At 63.4% G+C, this 21,243-nt stretch overlaps 2 protein-coding genes across 11 annotated transcripts in view; both read left to right on the forward strand.

Annotated features, from left to right (window-relative positions):
- The window catches only part of CCDC187 (coiled-coil domain containing 187), a 36,464-nt gene extending 29,126 nt beyond the window's left edge, over nt 1–7,338 (forward strand). For all 10 annotated transcript variants that reach the window (XM_042964190.1, XM_042964193.1, XM_042964196.1 and 7 more), the window contains 5 exons: nt 1,833–1,996; nt 2,411–2,544; nt 2,904–3,013; nt 3,558–3,631; nt 4,093–7,338. In XM_042964190.1, coding sequence (XP_042820124.1) covers nt 1,833–1,996; nt 2,411–2,544; nt 2,904–3,013; nt 3,558–3,631; nt 4,093–5,840 — 2,230 coding nt within the window. In that variant the 3' untranslated portion in view covers nt 5,841–7,338. The remainder of the gene's footprint in view (nt 1–1,832; nt 1,997–2,410; nt 2,545–2,903; nt 3,014–3,557; nt 3,632–4,092) is intronic.
- QSOX2 (quiescin sulfhydryl oxidase 2) overlaps nt 6,065–21,243 on the forward strand; it is a 35,575-nt gene continuing 20,396 nt past the window's right edge. Inside the window, exons 1-4 of the mRNA XM_042963513.1 lie at nt 6,065–6,079; nt 6,709–6,841; nt 6,899–6,961; nt 12,715–12,996. Coding sequence (XP_042819447.1) covers nt 6,065–6,079; nt 6,709–6,841; nt 6,899–6,961; nt 12,715–12,996 — 493 coding nt within the window. The remainder of the gene's footprint in view (nt 6,080–6,708; nt 6,842–6,898; nt 6,962–12,714; nt 12,997–21,243) is intronic.

Raw genomic sequence — 21,243 nt, forward strand, 5'->3', positions numbered from 1 at the left:
CGGGAGCCTCGCTGTGGGAGAGAGCCAGCTGCCTCAGCCATCAAGAGCGTCCCCGCGTCCCTGCGCTGGGAACGCCGCCTCCCCTCTGTCTTAATTACAACGGCCCCAGGGCTGGCTGCCCACGGCCAGGGTCTAATGACAGCAGCCTGGGGGGTGAGGGGGGCGCCGGTGCAGGAGGCAGCCCCCACCGCCCCAGAAAGGGCCCGCCCCTCCCCGCCGGGAGCGGCCTTTGCAGAGACCCCTGTCTGCCTGCGGGGGGCACCAGCGCCTCCAGTGGCCTTCCTGCCTGCGGAGCAGCGGGGGACCTTTGCACGCCTCCTCCGTGGAAGGGGGTCAGCGCCCCCTCGGCTGCCGGGGCCACGAGCCCCACTTGGCTGCCCTGACAGCGTGCTTCTCACATCTCAGCACGGGCCCATGCAGCCTTCGAGTTACCATCGACTGCCGGATCTCTGAGGACGCTCCGGGCTGACTGTACCCTCTTGGTGCCCAGGAGCTGGTTCCTGAGGCTGGGTGGGCGGGGCCGTTAGCACAGGCGGGGGTGGGGCAGGGAAGGGGGGGTGCAGGCCGCCGTCTGTCCTCCCGCAGGGCGAGGCCTCCTTTGCTGTCCTCATCACAGCAGCGATGCGTCGTCATCGCTGGGAAGTTGGGGACCAGAAAGGCTGTGTACACGTTGGGAAAATATCAGATGGCTTCTAACCGCCACCTCCGTCACTGTGAGAGAGACTCTGAGTTTTTGCTGGGGCCGTGCTACGCAGAGAACTAGGTGTCCTCCCTCCATCCAGGGGAGCTCAGCAGCGCTGCGAGTGGGTCAGGGCCCAGGTGCATCCTTGAGCTCTGCCTGTGGAGCCACCCCCCTGCACTCAGCCCACAGGGCTCCTGGCCTGAGACGGGGGTGGGGGGGGTAGGGGGGTGGGGGGGTGGGGGGTGGGGAGAGGTGTGACAAGCCTTTGAAAGGGCTCCAGGGGCTGCCATTCCAGTTTGATTTAGCCTGTTCCTGAGGCAGCTCTGGGGGGCGGGTGATGGGCTTGGGCGCACACCCCTTGCTGTGTCCTCGGGGTCCTTGCTCCTGGGGCCAGGCAGGGGCCTGCATCTGGGACACACTCATGGGGACAGGTGCCTCCCAGGCCTTGCCCCAGAGAGGCCAGAGCTCCAGCCCCTGCGTCGTCTCCATCTGCAAAGGCCCCAGATTCCAGGCACCGAGGAAAGCCCTTTGACCCCACTCCCCGTTCACACCCCTAACGTGGGGGTGTGAACCCAGCGGCAGGTGCCCAGGGCCCCCTGGGGGAGTTGTAGCATCCGAAGGGAACAGAAACAAGTCAAGCCACACCCTAAAGAGTGGCCGGTGTCCCAGCTGGCCCCTCTGCCTGCATTGTCCAGGGGTCAGGAGACCTGGCAACCTTGCCCCCCGGCTGCCTCCTTGAGGCTGGGACGGGGGGTGGTTTCCTGATGCCCATCAGTGTGCTCAGAGCATGGCAGCGGGTCTGGGCATGTGGCCTCCCGGAGCTCAGGTGGGCCCGGTGGTTTGTCCCCACGGAGAACTCTTGCCGGAGCGCCCTGTGCTGGGGAACAGGGACAGGCGGACGCCTCCGGCCCATCACTGTGCCTGCACCTCGCGAGCCCCCAGCAGGGACCCGTCTGCTTGGGAAGCTGCCTGGGAGGGGAGGGCCCAGGACCTGTTTTCCTGCACCCGTGTGGTGACCGCTCGGCCACCGACCACAGCCGTCCCCCGGATGTGACGCGTGTTGTCCCATTTGTGGAATGTTGTGGTCGGGGCTTGTCCCCCGGGAGGGCATAGCCCGGGTAGGCAGTCCCAGCCCCGCCCTGCCTTACAGCCTTCTCAGCAAGCAGGCGGATGGGACGCCCCCCCAGGCAACCTCAGCTGCGGAGAGTCACCGGCCGCCTCCAAGGCCCGCGTGGGGAGAGGACACTCCTGTGGCCGGCAGCTGGCCCGACACGGGGCGCCGGCTGGAGGAGAGCCACAGCCCCGTGGGCCAAGGTAACCGGGCACCGCGGTGGCTGCGGTGGCAGCCGAGGACAGACGGTCACTCTGTCGGTTGGCCCTGGCAACTGGGGGCAGCGTCAGGCTTGAGGTCAGACAGACCTGCGTCCTGGCGCGCCTCACACGGGCCATGTGGCCTCCCTCTCCGTGTCTGGGCGCACGGCGGGCCCGTTTGCGGGAGGGCCACCTGCGTGCACCTCGACCGACGTTTCCGGGCAGCGGGGGCTGGGCGGGCGCGGAGGCTGTCCTCCCTTCCCTCCGTCTCCTCCTCTGTGTGAAGAGGGGCCAGCTCAGGGGGTGTGCACCCTTCCCAGGGCTGATTTTCTCACAGGACTTCATAATTCCTGGACGCTGTGCCCCCGCGTCCTCCGTTCTGTGCCCATCAATGCTGACAGTCCCTTTGCCTCACAGGAGACCCCCAGACCAACCCCAGCCCCACGTCAGCAGAGGAGAAGACCCGGCCTCTGACAGACAGCCGTGCACAGAAGCTCCAGGGCCCGAACTCCCCGGGTGGAGGGGGTCCCTGCGGCCCCCTGGAAGCCAGCGTGAGTTGAGGCTAGGTCCTGCCCTGGCTGCAGGCAGAGTGGGGGCCTGGCTGTGGCTCGGTCGGACTCTACCGTGTGGCTTTGGGTGGGGGCCGCCCTGTCCACCAGATGATGGTGTTGAGGGGATGGGGCCTCTTTGGCCCTTCTCATCTGGATTCCTCTGTTGAGGGGCCTTTGGTGCCTGCTGGGAGGAGGGGTACCTGGTAAGTGGGGGTCTCCTCGGCGATCTTTAAGGGGATGGTCTTTGTTCCTTACGGTGGTAACTCCATGGGAGCACAGGGCTTTACCCACGGCTAAGGGGCACGGACTGATGGCCTCGTGGCAGTGGCCACATCCTGGCTGTGGTCTTTCTCCCACAGGTGGTTGAAGGCCGTGTCGGCCGAGCAGGGTCAGAGCTGGGGCTGGATTTTGCCGGCAGCCCCGTGGAGGAGCCCCACAGAATAGAAGGCTGGTGGCCGGGGGAACAGAGGTATGTGGTCTGGAGGGTTGCCTGAGCCCAGGGGACCCGCAGGCAGGGGGTGGGGTCCTGGGGCATGGAGACGCCCGTCCTCTCGTTGGAAGAGGACAGCTCACTCTGTCCGGGTGCCCCTCGTCCTGAACCGGGTCCTCTGTGCCCCCTCAACCCACCCCATGCCCTCCTGAGTCTGACCCCCTCTGTGGAAGCAAAGATGTCACCTGGGGAGTTGGCCCACGATCCCGTGCTGGGGGCAGCGGGAGGGGCCCTTCCAGGGAACGCTTGCCTCTGAGCCTCTCAGAAAGCAACGCCCCCCCAGAGACCTGACCCAGTGGGGACTGAGGCCAGAACCTCCTAAACACGGGGCCCCCTGCCCCCACCCGGGGAGCCCTGCGCTCTGACCGTCACCTCCTGTCGGGGCAGATACCTGACGGGCACGGGTGTCAAGCTTACGGGGGAGTTGAAGGCCCCGTGGAGGCCCTGAGCCCTGGGGACAAGGCCTGGGGATGGGGCCCTCTCCTGGGCGCCCCCTGGGACATCCGCACAAACGTGTTTGCAGGACCGAGAGCTGCGGGCAGGACCCCTGCGGCCCCTTCTCTCCACCGGGAGCCGCCCAGCTGACCGCTGCTCCAGGTGAGGCCCTGCCGTGCACCAGGACCACGGAACCCCCACCCGCGGGTCCTCTGCCACCAGCTCCTCCTCGGCCAGAGCCACCCTTCCCCCAAAGCCCCGCGGGGGAGCCCCGCCCACTCGCCATACCCATCCGCCGTCCAAGCGGAGGACTGTAGGGAGGGCCCCTGTCTGGAGCCGTCGTGCCCCAATAAACACAGGACGGCTGCAGTTCTGAGGCGGGGCCCCCAAGGCGCGGACATGTCCCCCAAGACGCGGCGCCCTTACTTGAGTTGGCGGGTGGGTGTGGAGCCTGGGGGGGGGGGGGGGGCTCCGCGGACCACGCTGGGGCTGTGGACCTTTCTTCGCCTCCACCGGGCCCTTCTGGTCCCGATCCGCTGGCTTAGGGGCTGTGGGGTGTGGGCCGCAGGGGTGGCAGGGGGCGAGGGCTGGGGGCCTCACCCCCAACTCCCCCCTCTCTGCAGCTCCTGTACCACCCAGCCGGCCTGAGGGCAGCCCCCTGCCGCCGCTCAGGGCCCCCTCGGACCCGGGCCCGGAATCCGAGGCTGCTCCCCGGAGCCGCTCGGGGTCTCGGGCGGGGTCCCCTGCCTCTTCCTCCCTGAGTGGGGTGTCCTGCCGCTCTCTCCAGGAATTTCAGAGAGCAGCCGCCGTCCTGGTTCAGCTCTCCGAGAGCCCCGTCTCCATGTCAGACTGGGGGGGTGGGGACGTCCCAGACACGGACCCCGGCTGTTCTGGGGAGCTCTCTCCTCAAGACTCCTGGGGGCTCCACCGGGGCGGGGGGCAGGTGGCCCGGGAGAGGCCAGAGGACGGTGGGGCCGGGCCCCTGGGCGGCCCCTCCACGGAGCCGGGGGGCGTCCTGCGGGAGGGCTGGCCGCTGCCTCCCCCGGACGCCCCCTCTCTGAGGTCAGGGTCAGAGCTGTCAGAGGCGTCCAGCGAGGTCTGGGACGAGGAGAACCTTCTGGAGCCTGGCTCAGGGCCCTCCTTGTCTACAGGAGGCTCGTCCCACCTGGAAAATGGCGGGGCGCCCGGCTCTGCACTTGCTTCCTTGGGCCCTGGGGAGGGGCAGGAAGCATCTGGAAGCACTGGGAGCCTCATCCGTGGACTCACTACGGAAGAGGGCCCAACAGACGTCCCTCGAGGCTGCCTGCATGCCCTCCCGTCCACGCCCTCGTCCTCCAGTGACTTGGACCTGTCCCTTTCCTCTCCCTCAGGGTCCTTGGCATCCGAAGGGGTGGGTTTTGGCAGAGGAGAGACCAGGCCTCTGCAGGCCTCGGCTGCCTGCCCAGAGGGGCCCTGGGACGCTGCCCTGAGTCTGCCCAGCGACAGGACGCCACGACAGTCCTGGTCTGAGCCTGAGGTCCCCGTGACCCCGCGGGCTCCTCCTGGGGACCCTGGCGGTCTGGTGGCCCTGACACCCCAGGGCTGGGCACCCAGATGTAGGGCCAGTAGAGACTCCCCTGCCCCCGAGGAAGCCTGCCCCACGCCGTCCAGCAGGGCCTTGCCTGAGATCCTGTCCCCCGTTGACGAGGTGCTGTCCTATGGCAGTGCCGACCTGTCCTCCGCTCACAGGGATGCCCGCCTCCCTCCTCTGCCTCCCACCTTCCCAGCAGAGGATCTGGCCAACACGACCAGCCCCGACTCAGGAGACTTCCCTTCCCCACCTGAGGATGTCATGTCTCCTGGGAGCTTGCTGGGCCCCCCGGGGGAGGATGCCTCCATCAAAACTGGGGAGTTGCCCTCCTTGTCTGAGGAGGACACACCCGAGGCACCGTCCCCAGGGCCCCAGGAGTCGGGGCTCTGCCTGGGGGCAGGCAGACAGGGCGGAAGCCTTGGGGACGAATTGGGTGAGTCAAGTTCGGTTTCCAGGGATCAGGCTGTGGGCAGCCAGTGGTCTGACCCAGCCGGCTGGCCAGGGTGCCCCTCTGGGGGCAGGGCAGGAGACGCCCCCGGAGGGCTCCCAAGGCTGCCGGTGCGGCCCCCGACCCTGTCCAGAGTGGCCTTTATGGCCGGGGAGGGTCCGCCAATGCTGTCAGCCGCTGGCAGCCCTGGGCAGGGCGACCCAGCTCCTGCTCTGGGTGCGGGCCCCTGCGCTGACCCGCCGGGCACGGAGGGAGCCAAGGTGGTAGATTTGGTCTCCAGCCAGCTTAGCAGGAGGATCCTGTGCGACACGCTGGCGGTGCTCTTGGAGCCGGCCCAGCCCGCGGCCCCCTGACAGAAGAGCTGCCGTGTCCCGCAGGCTGGCCCGGCGGCCGCTGCAGGGCCTCGGGAAGACGGGGCCCACGGTGACATGGGGTGCCATTACGCATGTGTGTGCGTGGTGTGTGGGATGCTCCGGGGAGCCTGGGCCACCGAGGGCAGAGCCCCCATTCAGAACAGCCTGCCTGCGGCTGGCCCCCAAGTAGTCGTCTGGTGCTGGGCGGGGGCCTGGGCGGGGACATGGCGGGGAGCGCGGTGAGCTCTGTGTTCTTCCGGACGTTGGGGCCGCTGCGTCCGTCAGGCGCCTGGATGGGCCCCTGATCCAAAGACTTTAAGAGGCAGGAAGGTAAAAGGTTGTGCGGGCGTGTCCAGAGGCTGGCCGGTCGAGGAAAGGTGCGGAGGTCATGGATTGACAGAGAACGGTCCGGAGGGGAGCGGTCCCCAAGGACGAACTGGAGACCATATGCCGGGAGGCAGAGCCATCGGCAAAGGCGGGGCGAAGAGAGAGAGAGCCGCTCTGGGGGGACAGGGGGGCAAGGGGCGGTGGAGACGGGCTGGGGGTCACGTCCGCACGGACTCACACCCCAGCTTGGCAGCTTCTGAAGGCCAAGGGCATGCACGTGGGCCGACCCCGCTGTGGACATCACAGATCTGTCAACTCAAGGGCCAGAGGTGACCAGCCACGCCCCAGGCCTGCCCTCTGGCGGGAGGCGGGCCAAGGGCTCCTTGAGGACTCAGGACTCCGGGAGAGGCCAGAGTCCGTTCCCTGGTGGCTGTCCCCCATCGATTGAGCCCTCGGGATGCAAGGCGGTCTCGGAGCAGGGAGCAGTTTGCAGAGGTGTTGGCGGATGCGATCCCTCTAGGGCTTGGCTCCTCCCCTCCAGGGCACGGACTTCCCGGGCCTCAACAGAGGAACTCCTTTGGAGATGACACTTATGGACCCCTGGGGAGCCAGCGACTCCTTTGGAGATGACATTTATGGACCCCTGGGGAGCCGGCGACTTCCGTGCACTTGTGGTTAGCTGGGGGGCCGTGGCGGAGCCCAGAGTTCTGCCTGTGCCCTCCACCTTCCAGCTCGGGAGCGGCGGCCACCTCCAGGCAGCCCTCCACCAGGCCCCCGCTTCAGGGCAGCCTCCTGTATCCAGGCCAGCTGCTCGCCAGACGGACTTTCGTCACAGGCTCACTCGTCCGGTTTCACGGCTCAGGGAGGCACCAGCTGAGACAGTTCATGCTGATTTCGCACTGGGTCCCCCCACGTCCACCAGGGAACCCCAGGACGGGCTTGGGTGGAGGGCAATGTGCTCTTGCTGTGCGTATGCGATTTCAAAACAAGTTCTGAGCTACAGCTTTCCTATTGATTTGCTTCTAGTTTTCTGAACAAATCAGTCTGTAATTTTTTATTTTTTTTCTATTTATTGCTGACCCTTTTGGATTTACGAGGCCGTGCGAGAGGGATTATGTATTTTACACATACACGTTTGGCATGGTAATAAATCTCCCACCTCAAAACCCTGCAGATTTGCCTCAAACCCCGTCGCCCCCTTTCTGGTCGCCGTGGGGGGTGGCTGTGCTCCTGGCGGGGCCACGGGCCTCCCAAATGACCTGTCTGGGGGCCGCCTGCACCGGTGGCCCCTCGCCCACGACAGCGGGGCCCAAGGGAGGCCACGCTACAAAATGAGCTCCATGTCTCAGGGCGCCGTGGAGGGTGTCAGAAGCCCTCCGTCTCAGCTGACACGGCGAGTGGGGGGCGTGGGCTCCGGGGTCCGTCTAACGACAGGCAAAACGTACACACCACACTGCTGCCTTCACAGCCTCACTGCGCTCGCCTCGGCTCCAGTCCCTGCTAACCTCTGGGGCCGATAAATCTTGGTCTCCAGAAGGGCCATTATCCTTCATAGAAAGTGGTTATTTCTGGGGCGCCCGGGTGGCTCAGTCGGTGGAGCGTCCGACTTCGGCTCAGGTCACGGTCTCGCGGTCTGTGGGTTCGAGCCCCGCGTCGGGCTCTGTGCTGACGGCTCGGAGCCTGGAGCCCACTTCCGATTCTGTCTCTCTCTCTCTCTGCCCCTCCTCCACTCATGTTCTGTCTCTCTCTACCAAAAATAAATGTTAAAAAAAAAAAAAGAGGTTATTTCTTAGTTAAAGCCCACATTTAATTTTGCAGTCTGTCTCTTTCAACGGCCCCTCTTAGCTGTACCCTCTTGCATGAAATGCCCACGGATGCACATTCAGCATTTCAAATGCCAAATCACCAGACCAGCTTTAGGAAGCCTTTGATTCCTTACCACGTGCGGCCGTGACAGCCGCCCCTATAAAATACAGCTGGGGGCCCCCCCCGAGGGCAGGTACAGAGAAGTGACAGCCTTGTGCACTCCGGGGAACACAGCAGCACCCGTTTGGATGGCGCCTGCCTGTGCCGGGGGCACCTGGCTCCCGGGGTGGGGGGTGGGAGGTTAAGTGACCAGGCTGGGTCCCCACCCCCGGGCCAGGTTCTCCGGCAGCGAGGGGACGTGGCTGTCCAGCGAGCACCCAAACAAAACCAGTTCCGTGGGTCAGACCTGCCCTGTCCATGCTGGCTCCCCAACCAGCATCTGGGCCCCCCGAAGGATGTCTGCGAGGCCCACACCTGTGCCTGTGGCCCCTTGTCCTGCCCGCCCACCCCACGCCAGGCATCAAACGCCAAGCTACTGCTCTGCATTCCCAACGGCGTGCACACGGCTGGGAGCAGACCGCAGCGTTGGCAAAACATGACTACGGGTTTAGGGCGCCAGGCAGGATCGCGCGTGAACACATGCGCCCACGCGTGCACCCCGGCCCTCCCAGGGCTCCTGCGGCTGTCCCCCGGTTGGGGCCCTTTCTGTCCAGCAGCTGTGTCCGTCCAGGCTGTAACGTGACACAGCCGGGGTGTTCAGCGATGCTCAGAGCCCTTCCTAAGTCCTGCTCTCCACGTCTCACTGGGGTCGTGGCAGGGACCCCATCCCCGTGCCTCCCTGGCCACCGCCCCTGCCTCCCCCCCCCCCCCACTGTGTCACTGTGAGGACACAGAGGATAGTCCCCACCAGGCTCTGTCCCCGGCCCGCAGCAGTGCTCTGGAACAATCCTCCTGGTAGGTCTTCCGGAGAATGGGCGTTCTTCCTAAGCAGCCGTGCCCAAACGCAAACAACAACTGGGGGCAGGTCCTCGGAGGACAGGGCCCGCTCCGGAGTCTGGGCTGTGGCAGGAGTTCAGAAGCGTGTGTGGGGCGCAGAAAAGGCACAGTAGCCCTGCCACCCCCCCCCCCGGGGCCCCTCTCACCGCCCCGCAAGCTGGCGTGGCTGCGGCACTCAGAGCAGGGAGGGAGCTCCGCCTTTGCCCCTGAGCGTCAGGGGCACTCCGGCTTGAGACCCCCTCTGTCGAATATGTGCCACGTGCCCTTCACCATAGTCCGTGGCCCTCTGAGCCTCAGGCTCCCCCTCTGTAAACAAGAACACAGATGCCTCGCTCTGTCAGCTCCAAGATGCAGACCTTCCCACGTCGGAATCACCGCGAAATCAGAGCGCGTCCTTCGACTGGAGGCATCTGAAAATGGCAGCGTGTTTCCTTCCTTAGTAGCATCTGCGATCGTGGTTCATCTCACGGTGGCCCAGGGCCGAGCGCCCCCTCCGTGCAGGTGGAGGAACAGATCCGGGGGGGGGCTCCAGGGTGGGGTCACGGGCTCAAAGCCCCGGCCGGGAAAGCAATGGAAGCTTGGAAACTGCTATCGTTGCCTTGTCTCTCAGACCCTAAGGTACAACCCCCTCCCCCACACCCTGTTTTAATGTTTCTGAGTCTGGCTGCATTTTACGATCAGTGGGTGCTTTTCCTAAGAACCTTTTAGTAAATTGACATGGGCCGCAGGGCCAGTGGCGCTCTGGGTTTGAGAAACGACCCGTGCTGTGTTCAGGGCGCTGAACGAAGTCCGGTGCCACGGGCCCCATGCCGCGGAGCAGGTGTGGGGTGAAGTAACACCCGGCCACGCTGACTGCACCCCGGGGTGGGCTCACGGTGTCCGTGGCGCCAGCCTTCCTCGCTTCCCGTGGGGTGGGGCTGGCCCTGGGGAGGGACACCGTGCTTCGACCTGCCTTCCCACAGCAGGAAGGGGGCACTCCTCCAGCACTCCCCGGGGAGGTGGCTGGCAGAGGAGGGACCAGGAGACCCGAGTGGCCCTTCGGTGGGGCCAGCACGCACATCGTCTGGCTGCCCCTGAGACGCCCCTCTGGCTCCCTCAGCACGTGGATGGGGACACGCAAGCCCTGGGGAACACTTGTGACAGCACGACTTGCACCTGGGTAGGGGAGGGGCACGGTCCTTCCAGGTGGCTTTGGGCATTTGCTGTGGACTGAACTGTGCCTCCCCAGAATTCATTCATGGAAACTTGTCCCCACTGTCACGGTGCTAGGAAGCACATTAGGGTTTGATGAGGTCACGAGAGTGGGTTCCCACGACTGCCCTTGTGCCCTTATAAGAACAGACCCCAGAGAGTTCTCTGTCCACGAGAACACACAGAGGGACGTGAGGACACCTCTTGAGAAGGCGGCTGGCGATCTGTAGGCCAGGAAGCGGGCCTCTGGGAGCTGACCCTGATGACCCTGATCTGGAGTTTCCAGCCTCCTGAGCTGTGAGAAACAAAGGTCTGTCGTTTAATAAATGCCTGTGCTGCGGGGTTTTGTTACGCAGCCTGAGCCGACCGAGACAGGGTTCAGAGTTAAACCCCTCCGGGAAGGGTGGGGAAGGGTGCCTCGGGCCTGAGTGCTCAGAACCTACCCAATAGCTCGCCCCTGACAGTCTTTGCCCACTGGATGACCAGTGCTGGTCTGGCGCTCAACAGTGGTCATGTGACTTTGTGGCCGCGCCCCCAGGCCGAGGCCAACAAGTCAACCTGGTCACAGGTGGAGGGGGGCAGGGACAGGTGAGCCTGAGATGGGCTCCACCCCAAGGGCAGCAGGGGACCCCAGGGGCACCCAGCAGAGCAGGAGGGGCACCTGGAAGCATAGGCTGCATGCGGGGGCTCCCCTCGGAGGCGGAGGCAGCACCTTCTGTGGAGAGAGGCGGAGAGAGGCTGAGCTGGTCAGGTGCAGGGTGCAGCGACCCCTTCCAGCCTTGTGTCCCTTGGTGCCCACGCACCCAGGGGTCACCTGCCTCCTTCCCCTTGCACTCCACGAGGCACACCCTGGCTCTCCCCCACCTGTTCCCTGCCGGGCCTCTCCTTCCTGCCTGGATCTCCGCTCTCCTTCCCCCACCACCTCCCGAAAACCTCCTGGGAGGAGCCACCGAGCCTCTCCTCTTTCCCTCCACCACCCTTTCTGTAAACGCCTTGTCCCTACGTCACCCAGAACACCTTTGTCCGGTCGCTAGGGAGCCATGCCCCCCCCACCAGACATCTGTCATTCTTTCCTCCCCACATCTATCCTTCACCTCCGTCTCTGCCCTCTCCTGTCCTCCTCCAACCTCCACGTTGCTCCTCTGCCTCCCCCCCCCCCAACCCATTTGCTTCAGTCCAGGGCTCGAGGTGTGGCCAGTCCTCTTCTGTCCCCGTGGCCTCCTGTGGTGACCTCAAGCAGCCCAACCTACCCTCTGAGCCCAGACTCTCACAGCCAACCAGTGGCCTGGCACTTGCCTCAGATGTCACAAGGTCAACAGATCCAAAACAAGCTGGAGTTCCACTCTCACCCCGACCTCCGTCAAGTGCAGCCTCCCGCTTGCAGCGGCTCTGGCCAAAACCCTGCGAGAAGACACGACCCCTCCGTCTACACTCGGGATTTAATCCACCGCATGTCCTACCTTCCAAACGCACCCTAAGTCTGACACTGTCACTAACAATGCCACCCAACCCTCACCTGATTCCCACCATCTCTTGGAGGGCTGTGACAGCCTGTCACAGCTTTCCCTCCTGCCCCTAAGACACGGCAGCCAGAAGGGGAGAACCACATCTCTACTCAGAATCCCCCAATGGCCACCATGGCTTTCAGAGCCGGGGGCCCTAATCTGCAGCCTGCCTGGTGAGGCCCCTCCCTGTGTTGTTCTTGGCCGCTTCCCTGGTTCCCTCTCTTCCCCTGGCTAACTCTGCTCCAGCCACACTGGCCTCCTTGCTTTTCTTCGAACGCGCATGTCCCTTCTACCGCAGGGCCTTTGCACACGCAGTTCCTCTGCCTGGCGTGTGTAGGAGCCAAGTGGCCCGAAACAAGAATCTGAACTTCCAGGCCAATGACTGTTGCTGACTCATATCCGCTCTGCGACCTACTTCCTTTCTTTTTTGTTTTGGTCACACAGTTCAGAGAAAATGTTGACATGCATAACAATCAAGAATAGCAATGTAAAAACCAGGTCTCCTGTTGAATTAAGCAGAAAGTCACAGGAAGCTTTACTTCCTAGGGCTGCAAAGGTCACCTGGAAAGTCCTAAACTTGGGCACCATAACACATCTGAATCTGTGTGGGTGTCTTGCTAAGTCTCCCAGAGATAAAAATCTCATATTTAAAGGTCAAGGTCAGGGGAGCAGACACTCTGAAGCCCCAGGTGGGGTTTCCAGATGAAGCGCAGGACCCCCAGTTAAATGGAAACTTCCGGTAAGCAGCCAGTCTTTTACGAGTCCGAGAACTTCCCGGTAAATTTGCATCTCAGACACGGGGCATTTTCGTTTGCTAAATGTGGCGACCCTGGCGTGGGGAGGGGCGGGGCCAGGCCCTCGGGGGCGGGGCCTGGAGGGCGTCTGGGAGGCGGGGCCGGGCGCTCGGGGGCGGGGCCGGGCGCGCGCGGCGCACGTGACGGCGGTTGCCAGGGTGAAAGGTCAGGCGCGCCGCGGCACTCCCAATATGGCGGCGGCCGGGGCGGCGGCGGCGGCGGCGGCGGCGGCGGCGGCGGCGGCGGCGGCGGCAGCGGCGCGCAGCTCGGGAGCCCCGGCGACGACGGCGGCCCGAGCCCGGCGGCTGCCTCCGCTGCTCGTGCTGCTGGCGGCGGCGGCGGCGGGCCCGGGGGCGGGCGGCGCGGCGCGGCTGTACCGCGCGGGCGAGGACGCCGTGTGGGTGCTGGACAGCGGCAGCGTGCGCGGGGCCACGGCCAACAGCTCGGCCGCGTGGCTCGTGCAGTTCTACTCCTCGTGGTGCGGCCACTGCATCGGCTACGCGCCCACCTGGCGGGCCCTGGCCGGGGACGTGCGAGGTGAGGCGCGCCCGCGCGGGACCCCCGACCCCGGCCCCCCCCCCCCTCCCCGGGCCCCGCAGCCAGCCCCACCCCCACCCCCCCGGGACAGCCCGGCACGTTGGCGGCCTCGAGTCGCAACGGCGAGAAGCCCTCTTCCGGCCCGCACTCCGCAGCTGCGGACCGGGGAGCCCCCCTCCCAGGGTCTTGGGGAAGAGCGTCGGTGCCTCCCCCCAGCCTTTGTCCTAGCTGTTTCCCGACGCACACCCCGTCTCCGTGCCTCGGAGCCCCCTTCCCCTGAAGTCCTGCGCCGTCCCCCTCTTCTGGCCATATGGTGGATGCTCGGAGCGAGCCAGCAACTTAGACCGACGTCCAGATGCCCCGCAGACCTCTGTGGAGGCAAAACAGGACCTTCGGAGCCTGTCATCGGGAGGCGCCTGGTTCCTAGAGGCGCAGCCCGTGGTTGACCTGACATCCACCAAGCTACGTTTTATGTCGTTGGCAGTTTCATCAAGCTGCCAAGTGCTAATCAGTCCCTCGTTACTCGCCTGCCCCGGTGGCAGAGTTGGGGGTGGGGGGCGGGGGGCGGGTCTGCGGCTCCCTTCCGCAGGCCGGCCGGGCTTTTACATGGCACGTGAGTCGCTCTGAAGTCCGTGCTGTCCTCAGCGAGAGTGAGGTTTGGCGGGACCCTTGCTGGTGCTCAGCTAACCTCTAATTACATATTTCCGCGGGCCAGAGGATAACAAATTGCTACACTCTCCTCCAGCACTTTTGTTTTTTAAGTCTCCTTTCCTACTCTGTTGTGATTTTCTCATAACTAAACAGGTTCCCAAACTTCTTAAAAGCCTAAGTAGGGGTTTTGTGCAGAATCGTAAAAGATTGTCTTTAAGATGCATTCTCATATTACCTCGGGGAGTTGGGGCCTTTTGATTCTGAAGGGCCTGTTCTTTGATCTCCTGTTTTCTGACGTCCCAAGTGTTTGGCACTGTGGCCAGAACGGAGGTGGACGGACAAGTCCTTAGTGGGCTTTCTCAAAGCCTTTGCTTTGGGAACAAACTCTAAGAGTGCAGAGAACTTTTCAGTTCTCGTTTGTCACTCAGTGGCAGAAACACAGATGTGTAACTATTCTGTAGTTGAACCAGCGTGTAAGGAGCCTTGAAAATGGCCCCTGGAACTTGGAAGAAAGGTTTCTTCTGGAAACGAAAGTGGCAAAACCCATACCTGATGGTGTGATTCACTCAACCCTTAGCTAAATAAGGTTATCTTGAAAGGATTGGACGTTGCCCGCGTCGGGCAGGATGAAGGCCTGGGACGGAGGGAGATGTGGCTGAAAGTGAAAAGCAGCTGTGGTCTGAAAGACAGTGGGGACAGCCGCGGGGCACCTGGGCAAAGCGTCCGTCCCGAGAGCCAAATCGCTGCTGGAGGCAGGGGCCTCGGCACTGGGGAGAGTTCCACATGGGGTCCCCAAAGACAGGTCACCTGGGGACTTGTTAGAGACGCACCGTTGGTCCCAACCCGGGTCTGCTGGGTCGAAACCGGGCGTGAGGCCCAGCATCCTGTCAGCACAAGCCCCACGGCTGGAGGATCACCGTTCTCAGGGACACCAGCCCCATGACGCACCTGCAGGGAAGCACCCGTGGCCAGGATACGTGGCATGTGGACTCCCCCTCGTGGATGTCCCCAGTACACAAGGATTCCCCAGAAAAGGAGTCCATTAACTTTTTTTAAACAATTTTTTTTTGTGTGTTTATTTAAAAAATTTTTTTTAATCTTTATTTATTTTTGAGAGAGAGACAGAGTGTGAGCAGGGGAGGGGCAGAGAGAGAGGGAGACACAGAATCCAAAGTCGCTCCAGGCTCTGAGCGGCCAGCACAGAACCTGACGGAGGTCTCGAACCCGCAACAGTGAGATCACGACCTGAGTTGAAGTTGGATGTTTAATCGACTGAGCTGTCCAGGCGTCCCCCTTCCTTTTTTAAATGTTTATTTATTTTTGAGAGAGAGAGAGAGAGAGACAGACAGAGCACAAGTGAGGGAGGGGCAGAGAGGGAGGGAGACACAGAATCCCAAGCAGGCTCCAGGCTCTGAGCGGTCAGCACAGAACCCGACGCGGGGCTCGAACCCACGAACCGTGAGATCATGACCTGAGCTGAAGTACGACGCTCAGTCGACTGAGCCACCCAGGCACCCTAATGTTTGTTTATTTTAGAGAGTGATATACACAGCACCCGCGGGGAGGGCAGAGAGAGGGAGACACAGAACTGGAAGCAGGCCCCAGGCCCCAGGCTCCCAGCTGTCGGCGCTGCATGGAACCTGACTCGGGGCTCCAGCTTGAGGTCGTGACACTTAACCGGCTGAGCCACCCAGGTGCCCCTGGAGTTCACTAACTCTTAAGCCTTTGCTTCCTATGTGATCGACCACAGGGCTCTTTTTGTGCCTAATCCTGGCCCGCTCCCAGTGGAACCACTGAGAAGCCGCGGCCGCCCCCAAGGAAAGCAGGTCCCCATCGCCCCCCATGTCCTGTGTGAACACAGGCTTCACTCCCGTTGTCACCCCTTTGGTGCTGTCAGTCACCTGTGAATTGGGCTGTCCAGTCCCCGGGGCACACGGACCTTGCACTGGGCCCCCAAGGGTGCCCCTCCCCACCCCTCTTGAAATGGAGACCATCCAGCTGGCGTTTTTCCCCATCCACCGCTCCCCCCACCCCAGCCTCAACACTGACTTCTAGTAGGTGGGACAGGCTCTGCTCCCCCGTGAGATCGCCTGGGGTGGGGGCAGCGCTGTTTCCCCCGCTGTCCCTCCACCATCACCTGGGACGGGAGCGGCTTCCGTTTGCTCGGAATGGACAGAAGGCCTGAGGGGTGGTCTGGAGAGGGTGAGGCTCCTCCCCCCGCTCTGGAAGCGTCTTCTGCTCAGAGCTGAGGGTACTTTGCTTTCCTGAAGGACTTAGATTGAACTTTGGCAATTAACTGGCATTTTCAAGATTTTGAAAATCAATGTTTTTCCTTGTAACAAGGCGGCTTAACGAACAAAAGGTCTACCGTTGGGTGTAGCCCAGAGTTCCTGCAGTGTTTGTGTGGATCTGGCTTACTTACTCCTGTCACTTCTGAGTCCTTTGTAAGACAAAACCCTGCTGTGTTCCCGGAAATCATTTAGCCCGGAGCTGTGGTGTTAGCGGTTTGTGGTGCCACCTCCTTTTACGGACAGGAGACACCTGCGGCCCCCAGCAGCACCCCACCACCGCGCTGCCTTTGAGTGTCTCTGTGGAGACCGTGGTCCCTGGAGGAGCGCCCCTGTCGAGGGTCACCGGGGCCTCCCTCTCCCTTCTTACTGGTCTGGAGGAAGCAGGGGCACATTTCCTGTAACGGGTCCTGGAATTCTAGATGAGGCAGGAAGGGGAGGGAGCCTGAGACTCGCTGGGCAGTCACCGACAGCACGCACCTTCTCTTCTGTCCTGCAGACGTGAGCGGGTGTCGCCCTGGGGCCCAGTGAGGCCGGGTCCTTCACTTTGGGTCACGCAGCTGAGCACCAGGCCGGGTGGCCCCCGGGGCCCGTGGCTCTCTGTCCTGGCCGCTCCGGTGTCCGTGCTCTGGCTCGTCCCCCTGCAGCTCCTCACTCACTACCGGGTCTGGTCTCTCTGCCCACCTGGCTAGGCCACAGGCTCCTGGAGATGAGCTGGCGTTCCCCCACGGGCCGCGTTCGTGGCGGGGGGGGGGGTGGGGGGTGTGACTGAGCGGGGAGGGATGCTGACGGCGCACCGCCAGCAGGGGTGTGCGAGGCAGGGAGCCCCAGGAGGCACCGGGAGCTCGCCGCCTGAACTCTGGAGAGGGCCGCCCGGGGGTTGGAGGCAGGTAGTGGAGATGCCAGCTCGTGATGGGCCCAGGAAAGGCCGCTGTACCCCCTGCCCCCTGCCTGGGCAGCTGTGGTTTCAGCCCAAGGGAGACGCGCCAGGGAGGCCCGGTTTCTGTGATGACCATGGCCAGAGGAGCGCCACCAGGCACCAAGGTCAGCGATGCCAGTGTGAGAAGACAGGTCATCAGTGCGGCCGGGAGGACGGGCCAGGGGCTTTTCCTTTCTCCTGAGGCAGGGTCGCCAGGCTTCAGCAGTTCGCCAGGAGATGCGCTGGGCATGGGGACGGCTGTGTCCCGTCGAGCGCTCCGGACTGTGCGGGGCTAGTTTAAGGCCACTGCGCCGAGGGGCGAGGGCGCCATGGGTAGCCCGCCCCGCCTCCACTCCCAGAGGAGGCTGAGACGAGCGCCCGACTCTCAAGCCACCTCCAGTGACTTGTAGCTAACTCTTGCTGGCCTCTGCTTGTCCGTATGTGGGCTCAACTTCTACCCAGACCTCTAGACCAAACTTGCCCTTGAACTTGGAATTTGTCTGAAAAGACCTTGCTCACCCAGGACGGGGCCTGCGCCGGGGAAAAGCGCGTCCTGCGGTGGGTGGACCGTGTGCACCCATGCACCTCCCCCCCCCCCCCCCCCCGCCCCGCCCAGCCTGCACCGCGACAGAGAAGCCACGGAACAGCCCTGCGTCTTCCAGACTGCCCTCCTCTCGCTCCCTCTTAGACCTTGGAGGTTAATTACTCTGTGCTGTAATCATTTTCTACAACTAACTGATGCCGGACTGTAAATCAGACTTCTATGGACATTTTCATGAGAACTTGACCAGTACTGGTAAATGGCTTCATCCTGAAGGTTAAGTGATAGGGTCCCTTGATAAGTAAACTTGAAATAAATATTAGTTTGCTCTCACAGAGAAGCCTAATTATTTCTCAAGGATTTTTTAAGCCTGTGGTACTGAAAACGGGCTTGTGAGGAGAGCAGAGCAGGGCTTGCGTTGCAACCCCCGCCCCCATGCCCCCAGCGGATGCCCCTGGAGGCGCGTGCCTCCCAGTTGGTGCCCTTTACCCCCGCTTTAGGACATTGTCCCCAAAGCAGGCAATTTGCATTCAGTGTAGAGTGTTTCTCTCCTTTGTGTGGTGGGATCCAGACAGGTGGGAGAGGCAGGAGGAGGGGAGGGTACAAGTTGAATGTGGCCAACACCCTGAAGCTAGACCTTTGAGATGCTTTGCATTTTATTTGATAACACGGACTGTGTCTTTTGTGTTGCCCTGAATGCCTCCATCTGCCCCAGCACTGACTGCCGGTGTCTCTGTAACCGAAATTCTCCCTCATCTGCTTCCCTCAGGAGCCTTCCCGCCTAGCTTAGCCTAGCCTAGCCTAGCCTGAGCAGCCTTCCTCCCCAGGACAAAGGCCTGGTGAGGTGTCAGCACGCCCTCCCGCCAGGACGGCCAGCCCAGCTTTGAACCGGCCGAGCAGAGTGCTGTGTCGAGGGGCGCTGTGCAGACGCGCCTGGTGGCGGGGCGCTGAGGAGCCCGGGCAGGCGGCTGCCCCTGCGCACAGCGCGTGGCACTGTCCTCGGCCCGTCCGTGCTGCCTGGAGCTCCCCGCTCCCTGTGCGAGTAGAGCCCGATGTCTGCCCCGCGTTGACTCTGCACGTCGGGACCTGTCCTGAGTTGTGCGTGGCGCTGGCAGGTGCGGAGAAACCGTGAACGGCCCTGGGAAGGTCCGAGTGGGGCCCCTGTTCCAGAAGAAGGGGCGCTGACGGAAGCACAAACAGAATGAGGTTGATTGCAGCTCCTGAGTCCTGGGAAGATAACCAGGATGATGGAATTGGCACGGGGCTGTGGGGGAAGGCCTCGGCTGGCATTCGACACTCAGCAGATGAGGGGCGAGGGGCACGGCCAGTGCCAAGGCCCTGAGACAGGCAGGACGGCAGGTGTCCAGAGGACTGTGCACGCGGCTGTTGCGGCTCCAGGGTGGGGAGGTGGGGAGGTGCCCGCGGGTGGAAGCCGGCGGCTCCGGGTCCAGAGGCTGGGCGAACCGCGTCCTCATTCCTGAGCAGCGGGAAAGAAGAGTGGCTTCAAGTAGGGGGTCATTTGATCTGGTGTCTACGTTAAGAAATCTGCGCCTGCTCCCTGGAGAACCAGGGCCCGCGGCCGATGGGGGTCGCGGTTGGGACGATGCGGGCCAGACTTGGGGTGGTGGGTCTGGGCCGGAAGGAGGACCGTAGTGTTTCGGCAGCGGTGGGGGTGGGGGGCGTCTCGGAGCGGGCCCTTCAGCGTTGTAACCAGGTGGTGGTCCGGTTCTGGTCAGACGTGCCGAGTGAGGTGTCTTTCCTTCTGGGAGCAGGGCGGGCACGGGGATTCGTGGCCGCTGTTCCCGCGCTCGGCGGATGCCAGTCGCTTTTCCACGGTGAGCTGGTTTTCTTCTAAGTCCTGTCATCAAGGAACGTCTAAAACCTAGAAATGTGAGAAGAAGGTGGGTCTCGCGTCCTCAGTGTCGCTGGGGCCTCGCCTCACAGGCTCCCCCGAGGGCTGGCTTTCGGGGGAACGTGTCTGGGTTTGACCTTGCGTGATGGCTGTAATTAAGGGCTTTGCCTCTGAGGCTACGCGTTGACTCACAGACCTTCTCTGGTAGAGGAACGGACAGCTTCTGTCTGGAAGAAGAACCCCAAACGCTAGGGTTTTCCTGCCTTGTTGGGCGCTGGAGGGCCCTGTCTCGTAGGCTGGCTGTTCCTGGTGGCCCTGGGCCCGATCCGCGCACCCTGACGGGGCCCTTCGGTACCTGTTCATCCTGTGCTTTTCCGAGTCATGCCTCTTTAGCTCTTTGAAAACTATGCCCTGACACTGGCCGCGGGTGGATTCGCTGTCTAGAGCCCTCACGCTGGTGAATTTACCAAGTGCCTTTATCAGAGATGTCGGAGCAGAGGTTCCTGCGGCCTTACACTCTCTTGAAGGCCCTGCAAGGCATTTCAGAAGCACCGGGCTTGCCAAGCACCCTGCTTCTCCGGGCGACACTGCGACTCTGGCCCTTTCGCTGTTGTGATGAGAAGAAGCAGTGGGTTGAAAACCCGGCGAAACCAAGGTTTCCCTTGATCTTTTTCATCTTGAAGCCCCCCGCGGTTGTGCCCTCTTTCAAAGGGCAGGGTCCACCTCCCGGGTGCCTGGGAAAGTTGAAGGCGCTTGAGAGGCTGAAAAACCAGCGTCGGTGACCTCCGTCTGCACCGCCTCGTTTCTCTGTGGCGGCATCTGCAGCCCAGACCGAGCGTTTCCCGCCTGTCTCCCCCTCACTGGGAGAGCAGCCGGCGCCCCAGGGAGGGGGGCCGGCTCCCCCCGCCTTCCAGGACACAGCGGGTGGAGGACCCAGGGGCCTCTTTCGGTCACGTTCCGGGAGGTCGAGCCTGGGGCGCCAAGCGGAGACAGCAAGTGGGCAGGGGTTGCCCGCAGCCTGGGCTGGGTGAGGCCCGCGGGCAGAGGTCCGGGGGGCTTGACCCGCTGAGTCAGAGCCCTCCACCCTGGCCCTCACCCTCGGCGCCTTTGACGGAGAATGTGGCTGCTCTGCCCGTGACCTGTGCCCGGTTCCTCCAGAGTCTCTGAGGCCAGAGGTGGTGGCCGAAAGTGAACATCCGACTGGCCGTGGGTCTCGGGCTGGGCGGGGGCGCCCCGTCTACCCAGAATCCGTGTGCTGGGCCGCGGACAGACCGCGGAGGAGCCGTCTCCACCTCTCTCGCTGGAGCTGCCGGAGCCCCAAGGAAGGCTGCCTCCCGGGTGTCACGAGACACCGAGGGGGGAGGCACGCGCTCTGTGGTCTCTCTGACACCGGGACCCTGTGCTGCTGCCATGGCGACGCCGTTGGTCACTCACCACCTGCAGGGGTTTCTGGGTTCCCTGTGCGCGTCAGTGCCACCTGGGACAAAGGACAGGCTCCCCACACCTGCAGCTTCGCAGGGACTGGCCCCACCGCTGACTCTGGAGCTGTTTGCATGGCCGCCCTCCCTGCCGCCTGCTGCTCTCCACCCAGAGCTGTCTCCCCTCCCCTCCCCTCCCCTCCCCTCCCCTCCCCTCCCCTCCCCTCCCAGGCGGTCCCCAGTGTCCCGTAGGATGGCAGCGCCTGGGGTCGTCGGGAGTTCGCCGCTGCTCTGCTGGCCGTGGTGCGCGCTCCGAGCACATTCTAGCAGCAGACGCTTCCCAGCTGCGAGCGGGATGTGGCCGTTAGCCGGTCTGTCCTCGCGGCCCCCTTAGCGGGTCGTTCCCTGGCCTCTGTCTTACAGGTGCGGCAGCTGAGTTACAGACACTGGTAAGTTGTCCAGAGTCTCCAAACCTGGTAGGAGGCAGGGCAGCACGTGGGCTGCGCATCTGCCTCCGGACGGGGTCCCCATGTCGTGTGGCACGCCGCTGCTGAGACAGGCCAGGCCTCTCGGGGGCA

This window comes from Panthera tigris, chromosome D4 (genome assembly GCF_018350195.1).
Source record: "Panthera tigris isolate Pti1 chromosome D4, P.tigris_Pti1_mat1.1, whole genome shotgun sequence".
Classification (NCBI taxonomy): domain Eukaryota; kingdom Metazoa; phylum Chordata; class Mammalia; order Carnivora; family Felidae; genus Panthera; species Panthera tigris.